Here is a 12,640-nt window from a genome sequence, read left to right as displayed (position 1 = left end):
CTACCGCCTGACTCCCAGTACAGAGGTTTTAATACGGCTGCTTTCCAGGAGTGGGACTTGTGGAGGGAAGGGGTGAAGTGTTTGCACCAGGATAAGCCCTGTGCCTGCACTGCAGAACTTGGAGTGAAGAAGCAGCGATGTGTGAAGAGTGAGTGCACATTCTTCTTTCTGGCTAGACAGCTGTGTTCCTCAGAGCACAGAGCCCCCCAGTTTCTTCAGCCCTGCTTCTGTTGAGTGTTGTGGGTGGGAAGAAGATGTTCCAGGCTCTCAAAGCATGTTCAGATTCTGTAGCCCCAGGAGACTTGAACGGGAGTTAAGAGCCCACAGTGAGCAGATCAACTGTCACTGAGGACTCCCACGCTGATAGACTGAGTAAACTGTAAAGGGCCATATTGTTATTATTTTTATATTTATTTATTCATTTATTTATTGGAGCAGAGAAATCAAGAGGGAAAGATAGAGGAGAGAGAGACACACCTGCAGTACTTCTTCACCGCTTGTAAAGCTCCCCTCCCCGGCAGGTAGGGAGTGGGGGCTTGAACCCCAGTCTTTGCACATTAACATGTGTGCTCTACTGGGTGTGCCACCACACACATCCTCTAATGGCAGTATTATTCACAAGTATTTTACAGATGGGGAAACTGAGGCAGAGAGCTGGTGAGACCAAGCCAAGGTTTCCTAGGCAGTTGATAAAACTTAGGGACAGGAATGCTTTGTTTGTTTGCTTGTTTGTTCAGTGGCTGGGGAGGTAACATAGTGGTTGTGCAAAAAAGATCTCCATGCTTGAGGCAACAAAGGTCTTCGGTTCAATCCCCAGCACCACTATAAACCAGAACTAAGTGGTGCCCTGGTTGAAAAAAAATCATTTATGAGAGAAGAGAGAGAGAACCAGAAGATCAGTCTGGCACATGTGATGCTGGGAATCACACTCAGAACCTCATGCTTGAGAGTTTGGCATTTTATCCACTGAGCCGTCTCCTGAATCGCCCTGCCTTTTTTTTCCCTCCAGGGTTATTGCTGCAGCTGGGTGCCTGCACCACAAGTCCACGAATCCAGTGCATCTGGAGGCCATTTTCCTGTTGTTGCTGCTGTTGTTGTCGGATAGGACAGAGAGAAATGGAGAGAGGAGGGGAAGGCAGAGATGGGGAGAGAAAGACAGACACCTGCAGACCTGCTTCACCGCTTGTGAAGCAACCCCCCTGCAGGTGGGGAACAAGAGGCTTGAACCGGGATCCTTAGGCCAGTCCTTCACTTTGCGCTGTGTGTGTTTAACCCAGTGTGCCCAGACCAGAAAGGGAGAATTCTTTTTTTTTTTCTAATTTTTAAAAATTATCTTTATTTAATGGATAGAGACAGTCAGAAATAGAGAGGGAAGGGGGAGAGAGAGAAAGAGACAGAGACACCTGCAGCCCTGCTTCACCACTTGCAAAGCTTTCCTCCTGCAAGTGGGAACCGGGGGCTCGAACCCGGGTCCTTGAGCACTGTAACATGTGCTCTCAACCAGGTGTGCCACCACCCAGTCCCCAAAGGGAGAATTCTTTGGAGGTGACACAGCCGTAAGGAGTTGGATTCTCAAGCACGAGGTCCTGAGTCCTATCCCTGATTTTGTGTGTGCCAGACTGATGCTTTGGTTTTCTTTTTCATCATGAATGAATGAATGAATGAATGGATGGATGAATGAGAGCATGAGAAACAAGAGCACCATTCTGGCATAAATGCTGGGCCTCAAACCAGGAACCTCAGATGTGAAAGTCCTACACTCTATCAGCTGAACTGTTTCACTAGCCACTGCCCAACTAGGGTTGTGTTTGCCGCCAGAAGTTGAAGGTGAAGTAAAGCCCCCTTCTGAATAAGGCACAGGGGTGCTGACCACCTATCAGAAAAGAAGGGACTCAGTGCCCCTCAACAGCAGAGCAAGTGCCTTGGTGCCACCCTTGTGGGACCTGGGGCCAAGGGGAGTGGTTATCACCACGCCTACTTACTTCCTGGACACTTCTAGTGAGACCAAGGGTCTCTCTATCACCACGGCAAATAACTTTCTAGGTGACCACCACTGCTGGTGTGTTATGAGTCACGACCCATCTCTGTCTCTGCTGGAGTCTCAGGCCGCTGGTTCAGAGTGACTTGTTAGCTTGATGGGGTTCAACCTTAGGCTCTGACGCTGGCCCCTTTCAACCACCCAACTCTTCCTCCTATACACTACTTACTACCATACAACAATACAAATTTAAAAGCTTTATTTACTAATTGATGAGTGAGAGGAGGGGACACAGACAACCAGAGCATCACTCTGGCACATGCGATGGCACAGACAACCAGAGCATCACGCTGGCACAAACTCAGGACCTCAAGCTTGAGAGTCCAACATCTTATCTATTGTGCTACCTCCCAGATGCCTGGTTTTATTTGAACTTATTACTTAATTGATTTACTGCCTCCAGAGTTACCATTGAGACTCAGTATCTTAATGATGAATTCAGTGCTCCTGGCAGCCATTATTTTTGTTTGTTTGTTTCTTATTTTTGCATAATAGAAAGAAATAGAGAAGGGGTGGGAGTAGAAAGAATAATGGTTATGCAAGGAGACTCTCATGTCTGAGGCTCCAAAGTCCCAGGTTAAATCTCCCACACCACCATAAACCAGAGCCGAGTAGTGCTCTGGTAAAAAAAAGAAAAAAAAAGAAAAAAGAAAGAAAGAAAGAAAAAGAAGGGAAGAAATAGAGAAAGACAAGGTGAAAGAGGAACTCCCGCAACGCTGCTCTACTGCTCATGAAACTTCCCTTCTGCACATGGGGGCTGGGCTAGGGACTTGAACTTGGGTCCTCGTGCATGCTCTATTGGCGGAGCCACTGCCCATCCTTCCCCCTTTTTTAAAGGCAGAACCCAAAGACATAAACCCAAAGTATTAAGTTGACAAATTTGAGGAAAATCAGAAAACAGCGACTGGCCAATAAAAAGAAAAAAGGAAAGGAAAGGACTCCTTCCTCACCATCTACCCCAAATAAACTGGTTAACAGCCCTGTAGAGAACATCCTGGACCATTTGGGGTCAGAGCACATGTTTAGTCATTAACTGGACTAAGTACTCCTCAATTTTGGGTGCTCCTCAAATTTGGGGGTCATTGTGGAAACCCTCCAGTGGTAGCAGTTTGTCAATGAGTAGATGTAGGCTTCAGAGTCACCAACTCTAGTCAGCTTGGGGCACAGGGGGGGTCTCCAGGAGCTCTTGGAAATGACTGGGATAGGGCTGAAAGTTTGGGGGTCACAGAAAAAACAAAAACTGCTCACCCTTCCTCCGCACCCCCAACCCTCCAGAATATGCTCTCATCCCTCCCGCTCTGACCACCCACATCCCCCATTCAAGTTTTATGTACATTTCCCATTTGAACCCTGGGGTCCCCTCCCCAGCGCCCTGCCCCCCCATCTCTCTAGTCCCAGGCACCCTTTCAGTCAACGGGCAACAGAGGGTGTGGCAGGATGCTGGGTGGGTGGAGCCAGGACCACTTCCTTTCCCCTTGGGGCCTTGTCTGCCCAGTTGTACCCCAGCTGCTGGAGGCATTGGAGTGCCTGACCCACATCCACTGAGCAGGTAAGAACCTCGCCTTGATGGCCAGGGACTTGGGAACAGGCCTGCAGACCCAGGTGATGGGGAAAGAGGAAGGGTGTCAGGGAAGGCCCAGGAGGGCAGTCATTGCTTGAGTTCAAGCTCCTGAGGCCTAGGCCCCCAGGGGCGCAGGGACGGAGTTGGGGGGGGTGAGGGGCAGTCAGCTTTCCTCCCTTGTTCTTTCTGATTTGACAGAAAATGAGCTTGGAAAAAAGTCGTTAGACCACAAGCCAGGCCTGGCCGTTTGCAGGGAAGTGGGCAGGAAGGCGGGCTGGTGGGTAGGTCCCCCCCATCCTCATGTTTCTGTGCCTCCAACTTCCCCACCTCAGGCCCTAGCACCCACTTGCACAGGCCTGTTGCTATGGAAATGACCTCGCTTCTCCTCCTCCTCTTCCTCATGGGCTCCTGGGCCCAAGAGTCACCAGAGCCTATGGCCAGTACGGAGCTACCGACCCCCGAAGTGTCCTCTCTGTCCTTGGTCCTCCAGAGCACAGAGGCCCTAGACTTCAACTCATCAACCTCCAGCCCTGCAGAGATAAGGGACATCAAAGTTGAGGACAATGACACCAGTGACCAAAAACAGACCCCACCACCTCCAACTCCCGATGCAGGCCAGAGCACATCTGATCCAGGGAATAATCCCAACATGACCAGCTCCATGCCAACAGTGTCCCTGGAAGTCTCCACTGAGAAGGACCCAGAGTCCCTGGGCATGGAGAATTCCACCCATCACTCTGCTGTCAACATAGCAACTGACTCTCCTGATCTCCACACTGTGACTGAAGGAACCAATGCGTCCAGGGATCAGGACATGACCAGTGGAACCACCGGACTCCCTGTCACCACGCCTACTTACTTCTTGGACACTTCTAGCGAGACCAAGGGTCTCTCTGTCACCACGGCAAATAACTTTCTAAAGACCCCCGGACTCTCTGTCTCCTTGACAACCAGCTCTCCAGAGATCTCCAGTGGAACCAGTGGACACTCTGTCTCCACAGCAGCCACTTCTCTGGCCCCTTCCAAGGGGACCAGCTCCTCCGTTTCTGGGCCAAACCCGTCTGCCACCACTTTCCCCCAAAGTAGCCCCCCTCTAACCACAAGTCAGGAGAGCAGAGGAGGCCTTCTGTTCCCAGTGCTGGTGGCCCTGCTGGTGGCCATTGTCCTCGTGATACTGCTGCTGCTGTGGCGCCGGCGACAGAAAGGCAGGACCGGGGTCCTCATGCTGAGCGGGGCCGGGAAGCGCAACGGGGTGGTGGACACCTGGGCTGGGCCCACGCGGGTGCCCGACGAGGAGGCCCCAGTGGCCACAGCCACGTCTTCAGAGGACAAAGACGACAAGGGTGCTGGGGTCCCCGATAGGGAGGGCTCTGGCCGGAGGCCCACGCTCACCACTTTCTTTGGCCGACGGAAGTCTCGCCAGGGCTCTGTGGCCCTGGAGGAGCTGAAGGCCTGCTCGGACCCCAACCATGAAGAAGATCCGCTGGTGGGCAGTGAGGATGTGGCGGTGGAGTCTCCCATTTCCAAGGGGCCCGGATCAGGAAATGAGGAGGAAGCTCCAGAGTGACTGTGAATTGGGAGACTGGAGGTGGGGATTCTTCCAGCCTTTATGCCCTCTGCTTCCTGTCACCTCTGCCACCTAGCCGTCACCATCACCTGCCTCAGCTAGCCTGCCACCTTTAACTTCTCACCTAGTGTCTTCCCTCCGATTCACCATCCAACTCTGAACCCCTGATTTTGCAGCCAGCACCCATACTCAAGACCTACACCCAGCACCCACACTCAAGACCCACACCCAGCGTCCACACCCAAAACCCACACCCAGCACCCACACCCAGGATCTACATCCATCAGTGCACCCAGCACCCCGCCCAGCACCCCAGTCATCATTGCACCCAGTCTCAGCACCCAGCACTCTGTCCAGCACCCCAGCCAACCCTGCACCCAGCACCTAGGCCAGGGCCTACCTCCTGAAAAGTACCTACCTCCTCCTCTCCATCACCCATGCCCACAACCTTTTTGGTCCTTGAAACCAGCTACCCCAACTTGGATTTCTTCGAGGAGCTCCCCTCCACCCCTGACTCTACTCCTCAGGGCTGGCCTGGGAACTTCCACCGGGACTCCTCTGGACAGACAGCACTCATGGGCCCGAAGACCAGGCTGTCACTTCTGGCCTCCAGGCTGACCCAGGGACAACTGTGGGGCGGAGCCCAGGGTCTCAGCTTGCCCGCCTCAGCTGGTACAGGTGGCACAGGTGAGAGAAGTTTCTGGGCAAGTGGTTTCAGAATCCTTGTCACCTGTTAGTAGGCCTGAGGGGGAGGGGTGTGGGATTTGGCCTAAGAAGATGTGAGGGGCTTGGCAGCGTGAGGGTGAGACGCAAGGTCTGCAGAGAACACGTGTTCCCTGAGCTGTGGTCTCACTCTGTGGGGGCAGCCAGTCTTGGTGGCTGAGTGCGTGACCAGAACCCACGTGGCCCTTTGGCTCTGCAGCTCCTTCTACACACCCCCATCCCTGGGACTCTGTCCCCAGCCTGTGCCTTCCCTCCTCTGAGGACAGTCAGGGGGCTTGAAGAGATGGAGTTGCCCACAGAACAGGGGCTTCCCCTTCTTCCCCCAGATTCTGGAACAAAGAGGAGGGGACAGACCCCCATTGTGCCTCCCGGTGGGTGTCTGAGACCAGCTGGGGGCTGTTGGTATTTCCCCAGGACAAAGAGGAAACTTGCAGAGGGGAAGTCGTTGAGTCACAGGGTGGTGGGGAGCAGACAGAGTGACCTACAATGACTGGCCAGGAGGATGACAACCACTTGGCCGCCACAGCCCGGCCTTGGCAGGAGATGGAGAAAGTGAGTGGGTGGATCAGTTCACACGGGGCCACTATGCCAGGTCTGGGCTGTGCTGGTTTGGAACAACAGGTATTGGGAGTGGGTGGGGCAGGGACGGGGACACACAGAAGGGTAGAAGCCAGCCCCTTAGAGATGCCCCAGTCTGTTAAGCCAAGTGACACTGGTTTCAAGTTTAGAAAATATTGTTAAGGGGGCTGGGTGGTAGCACAGCAGGTTAAGTGCACATGGCTCGAAGCTCAAGGACCAGCATAAGGATCCCGGTTCGAGTCCCCACTTCCCCATCTGCAGGGGGTTCACTTCACAAGCGGTGAAGCAGGACTTCAGATGTCTATCTTTCTCTCCCCCCTCTGTCTTTCCCTCCTCTGTCAATTTCTCTCTGTCCTATGCACTAACAACAACAACAATAATAACAACAATAGACAACAAGGGCAACAAAAGGAAAAAAATAGCCTCCAGGAGCAGTGGATTCGTAGTGCAGGCACTGAGCCCCAGCAATCACCCTGGAGGGAAAAAAAAGAAAAGAAAAGAAAAGAAAATATTGTCATGGGGTATGGAAGACAGCATAGTGGTTTTGCAAAGAGATTCTCATGCCTGAGGCTCCAAAGTCCCAGGTTCAATCCTCAGCACCATCATAAACCAGAGCTGAGCAGTGCTCTGGTAAAAAAAAAAAAAAAGGGAGAGATTATCATGGGCTGGTGGCACATTGGGTCAAGTGCATATATCACCATGTGCAAGGACTGTGTTTAAACCCCTGCTCCCCACCTGCAGAAGGGAAGCTTCACAAATGCTGAAGCAGGTCTACAGGTGTCTTTCTTTCCCCCTTTCTACCTCCCCCCTCCCTTCTCAATTTTTCTCTGTCTACTAAAAAAAGTCACTGAATTCTGCCAGTGGATACATAGTCATTTTCTGTCTGTGTTCTGGACAAATCCCAAAGGGGATGGGTTTGTGTGGATAAGACTCTCACAGTTCAGAGAATATCAGAGCCTGAGAAAAATGTTATAGTCTCAAATCAAGCTGTGAGCTTCCCCCAAAGACAACCCTCTGTCCTGGGCATGGTTTGAGAAGCTCCTCTTCCACCCCTACCCCCCCAAATTTCAAGTTTCAGGTCACTCTAAATCTAGGGTTTTTGGGCAGCAATGGTGCCTGGCTTGTAGTATTTTTTTTTTTAATTTGTTTGAATGAATGAGTGGATAAATGAATGACTCCTTAGAGATTTTGAAAGATATAAACTATTTTTTTTCTGGGCCAGCCAGTGGATCACTCAGTTGAACACACTTATTACAGTGCACCTAGTTACAGGATCCTGGTTAAAGCCCCTGGTCCCCACCTGCAGGGGGAAATCTTCATGAGTGGTGAAGCAGTGCTGCAGGTGTCTCTCTGTCCCTCCATCTCTGCCTCCCCTTCCTCTCAATTTCGCCTCTGTCTCTATCCAAAAACAGAAAAAGATGAAGAAAAGAAAGAAAGAAAGGAAGGAAGGAAGAAAAAAAAATATGATTTTGCCAAGCAGATCTAGAAGGGACAGCATATGCCGGGGCATGGCCAGGGGGGTTCCTCATGATTCAGTGTTTAGTTTGACTGTTTTGACCAGGATGTAGCTTAGTAGTAGTGCCAGGGATCAAACCTGGGACCCCTGGCATGCAGGTTCCTCAAGCTACCATTCTACTCTAGCTCAGTGCAGTTTCTTTTTTTGGACAAGTATGGAGTGTATATTTTTCTTTTTTTCTTTTTTATTGTTGTAGTTATTAATGCCATTGTTATTGGATAGGACAGCAAAACGGAGAGAGGAGGGGAAGACAGAGAGGGGGAGAGAAAGATAGACACCTACAGATCTGCTTTGCTGCTGTGAAGCGACTCCCCTGCAGGTGGGCATCTGGGGGTTCCAACTGGGATCCTTTCGTTGGTCCTTGGGCTTTGTGCCACGTGTGCTTAACCAGCTGCACTACCACCCGACTCCCAAGAGTATATTTTTCAATAAAAGCAAAGAAAGCAGTGAGTATTGTGAGACCCAAAGGGAAAAAGAGAGAAACAGGAAGGTGACAGAGAATACCGCTGTAAGAGATGATAAAAAACACTGGGGCGAGAACAAAGTGATTTTGCAGAGGACTCTCATGCCTGAGGCTCTGAGGTCCCAGGTTCAATCCCAAACACCACCAAAAGCCAAAGCTGAACAGTGTGCTGGTAAAAGAAAAGAGTTCATCATGGAAGCAATTACAGAAGCCAGCACCCCATAATGACCCAGGGTCCATACTCCCAGAGGCATAAAGAATAGGGAAACTATCAGGGGAGGGGACTGGATACGGAGTTCTGGTGGTGGGAATTGTGTGGAATTGTACCCCTCTTATCCTATGGTCTTGTCAATAATTTCATTTTATAAATAAATAAATAAAATAAAAAGATCTATCACTGTCCAGTGATGGGGAAGTGGTATAGTGGGTAAGGCACTGAACTCTCAAGCATGAAGCTTTTTGCTCAACCCTTGGCATCACATATGCCATAGTGATGCTCTGGTGTTCTTTCTCTCTTTCTCTGTCTCTCTCTCACACACAAAAATGAAATATATCACTTGTTAAAAAAAATGTAATGACTTTTTTATTTTTTTATAAGAGCACTGTTCAGCTCTGGTTTATTTATGGTGGTGCAGGGGATTGGGTTTGGGACCTGGGAGCCTCAGGCATGAGAGTCTGTTTGCATAACCATTATGCTGTCTCCCCCACCCAAAATGTATTCACTTTGAAAGATGTCTACAGTGTAGTGTTAAGGGGGGGGGAGGGGAGAGGGCAGTTACTATTCTGTAAATATGTATACTTCAAGTTTTGTAATAAAGATGCAAAATGTAAACATTTATAGGAAGAAAGGATTTGAAGATTCCAAAAGTTTACTGTAATGACCTGTGTCATAGGCTGATGGGTGATTTTTATTTTGTTTATGCTGTCCTGTATTTTTTCACATTTTATACAATAAACGTCTATCACTTTTACAACTAGAAAAAGAAGTATCAACGAGAAGATGTTCACTGGTGTTTAGTTCGAAAAGAATCATGGGAGGTGAGGCTGGAAAGGCAGATTGAAGCCATGTTGTGAAGGGTAGACGGTTTGAATTTCGCTCTATGAGCAAAAGGGAAGCAGTTCTTACTCTCTTCAGGGGCCTTGGCAGGTGGTAGATACCATCATATATATGATCCTTATTTATTTATTGGATAGAGACACCCAGAAATTGAGAGGAAGGGTTAGATTGGAAGAGAGATAGAGGCACCTACAGCACTGCCTCACCACTCACGAAGCCTTCCTCTTGTAGGTGGGGCATAGGGGCTTGAACTCAGGGCCTTATGCATTGTAGCATGTGCACTCAACCAGGTATGCTATCACCCAGCCCCAATATATATTTAACTTACTTTTTTTTGCTCAGTGCCTGCACACAAATACACTGCTCCCGGTAGCCATTACCCCCACCCCCCTTTTTTTTTTTCTTTATTTAATAGGACAGAAATTGAAGGTGTTGCAGAAATTATCCCCAAACATGAGACCAGAGCTGGGTGTAGTGAAAAGAGGTGTTTTTAATTTTTTAAAATATTTATTTATTTATTTATTTATTTTTCCTTTTGTTGCCCTTGTTGTTGTAGTTATTGTTGCTGTTATTGATGTGTCATTGTTAGATAGGACAGAGAGAAATGGAGAGAGGAGGGGAAGACAGAGAGGAGGAGAGAAAGATAGACACCTGCAGACCTGCTTCACCTCCTGTGAAGGGACTCCCCTGCAGGTGGGCAGCCGGAGGCTTGAACCAGGATCCTTTTGCTGGTCCTTGTGCTTCATGCCACTTGCGCTTAACCTGCTGCACTACCTCCCGACTCCTGCAAGAGAGGAGTTTTAATACACTGGTGGGCCAGAGATCTGGTTAGTTCCAGGAAATTCTCTGCCCCAGACAAAGGGATAGCACAACTTTATACAGTTCTACATCCCGGTTACAAAAGGGAATGCAGACATTGGCACACTGCAGGCAACAATAATAACAACAAGGGCAACAAAATGGAAAAGAACATCCTCCAGGAGCAGTGGATTCGTAGTGCAGGCACTGAGCCCCAGCAATAACCCTGGAGGCAAAAAAAAAAAAAAAATCTGATCCTGGAGTGACAGTTCACCAGGTAGGGTACCTGACTCACCATGTGCCCTTGAACCATGTGGGAGGTGCTATGGCAGCAGAGGCAGCTCTTCCTCTGTGTGAGTGAATGAAATAGCCTGGCCCCACCTCTCCTGCACGTAAGCAGGAGAAACCTAGCTCCTCCCTCCACCCCCAAAGTACCTGCACCTTCTCACATTTGGGTGGCAGGCTGCCGGTTGAGCTCCCAGCTCCCAGAGCTCTAACTCCTGAGATGGGGGAGGGGGAGGGAAGCAGACACCAGCTTTGAGAGAGCCAGCACATGAGAGCGGTGGAAGCTCCTGAGGCCCAAAGTAGTTCGCAGGGCAGACCTCTGGCAAAAGAAAACTTTCCATCGGTGAGACATTGCAGGAGCTGCAGGAGCTTAACATCAAAGACATATTTGGAGACTCAAGCCCATGGGCATATGAAATAAAGACAAGAGTAAATAAAGCTTTTATACATTGAAAGCAAACTGCTCAAGGATGGCCAGGAACTCAGTAACTGGGAGGAGATATTTACACATCACACACCAAATGATTGATATCAAACATCTATAAAGAACTGGTACAGCTCAACGAAAAGAAAAACAAATAAACAAACAAACAAAAAAAACAACTCGTTGTCCAGGAGGTGGCACAGTGGATAAGCATTAAATTCTCAACCATAAAGTCCCGAGTTCGATCCCTGGCAGCACATGTACCAGAGTGATGTCTGGTTCTTTCTCTCCTATCTTTCTCATGAATAAATAAATAAATTCTTAAAAAAAAAACAGTAAAAAAAAAAAAGTGGCTCAAAGAACTGAACAGGCAGTTCTCCTAAGACTAGATACACATGGCCCACAGACACACAAAGAAATGCTTCACTGCACTTTTCATTAGAGAAATGCAAATCAAAACTACACTGAGATTCCATCTCACACCTGTGAGAAGGGTCTATATTAGCAAAACAGGAAATGACAGGTGTTGGCGAGGTTGTGGAGAAAAAAAGAATTCTGCTACAGTGCTGATAGGAATGCTAACTGGTACAACCCCTTTGGAAGACAGTATGAATGTCCTTAAACAACAAACAAACAAACAAGAAAATGAAATTACTATGTGACCTGCCAATACCACTCTTAGGCATTTACCCAAAGGACACACAAACACTTATGCAAAGGGCCATATGCACCCCCGATATTCATTGCAGAATCATTCACAGTGGCCAAAGAGTGGAAGTAGCCTAAACGCCCGCTGACAGATGACTGGCTAAAGAAGTCAAGGGAAGGGAGTCCGGCAGTAGCCCAGTGGGTTAAGCACAGATGGCGCAAAGCGCAAGGACCGACAGTGTAAGGATCCCAGTTCAAGCCCCTGGCTCCCCCCCACCTGCAGGGGAGTCGCTTCACAGGCGGTGAAGCAGGTCTGCAGGTGTTTATCTTTCTCTCCTCCTCTCTGTCTTCCCCTCCTCTCTCCATTTCTCTCTGTCCTATCCAACAACAATGACATCAATAACAACAACAATAATAACTACAACAATAAACAAGGGCAACAAAAGGGAATAAATAAATAAACAAATATTTTTTAAAGGACGTTAAGGGATATGTATTCCACAGGGAGAGGCCAGTGGGAGATAGACATTTCTACTCAGTTTGGATAGGTTAGTTCCCTTGGTGGAGAACACCACCACCTTCCTTCCTGCTTTAGCTTCCAGCCCCTCTGTGCTGTCAGGCAGACTCCCCCTGACAACACCAGGCCGTGTCTGTGTAAGAGCTCGGGCTGGCTGGTTAGCCCTGGGCAGCCCAACAAGTTGCAGAAAACTCCTCCACAGGCTATTACTCCAAAAAAAAAGAAAAAAAATTGTGGAGCTGGAGGTGATTATGCTTAATAAAATAAGAAAAGAGATAAAAGACAACTACCGGATGGTTTCATTAGTGTGTGGAGTCTGGAGAACAGATACACATGAACTTATAAAAACAAACAGAGCAAGTGTTGGTATGCTTTAAAAACCCCTTCTGTTTCATTTGGTTTAATCCCCCCTGCATTCTATCTACATAACACTGTATTCTATTTACATAACCTCTGTTAACAAG

At 48.9% G+C, this 12,640-nt stretch overlaps 1 protein-coding gene and 1 long non-coding RNA gene across 2 annotated transcripts in view; both read left to right on the top strand.

The window, feature by feature from the left end:
* The window catches only part of LOC132533109 (uncharacterized), a 162,832-nt gene extending 153,950 nt beyond the window's left edge, over positions 1–8,882 (top strand). Inside the window, exon 2 of the long non-coding RNA XR_009544996.1 lies at positions 6,766–8,882. This is a non-coding gene — a long non-coding RNA (uncharacterized LOC132533109). The remainder of the gene's footprint in view (positions 1–6,765) is intronic.
* SPN (sialophorin) lies at positions 3,964–8,882 on the top strand. The gene has a single exon (XM_060173049.1). The coding sequence runs from the start codon at positions 3,964–3,966 to the stop codon at positions 5,164–5,166; it is 1,203 nt and encodes a 400-aa protein (XP_060029032.1). The 3' UTR covers positions 5,167–8,882.
* Positions 8,883–12,640: the final 3,758 nt, after the last annotated feature.

The sequence above is a fragment of the Erinaceus europaeus genome, chromosome 15 (genome assembly GCF_950295315.1).
Source record: "Erinaceus europaeus chromosome 15, mEriEur2.1, whole genome shotgun sequence".
Classification (NCBI taxonomy): Eukaryota; Metazoa; Chordata; class Mammalia; order Eulipotyphla; family Erinaceidae; genus Erinaceus; species Erinaceus europaeus.
This window is presented reverse-complemented; position numbering and strand designations above follow the sequence as displayed.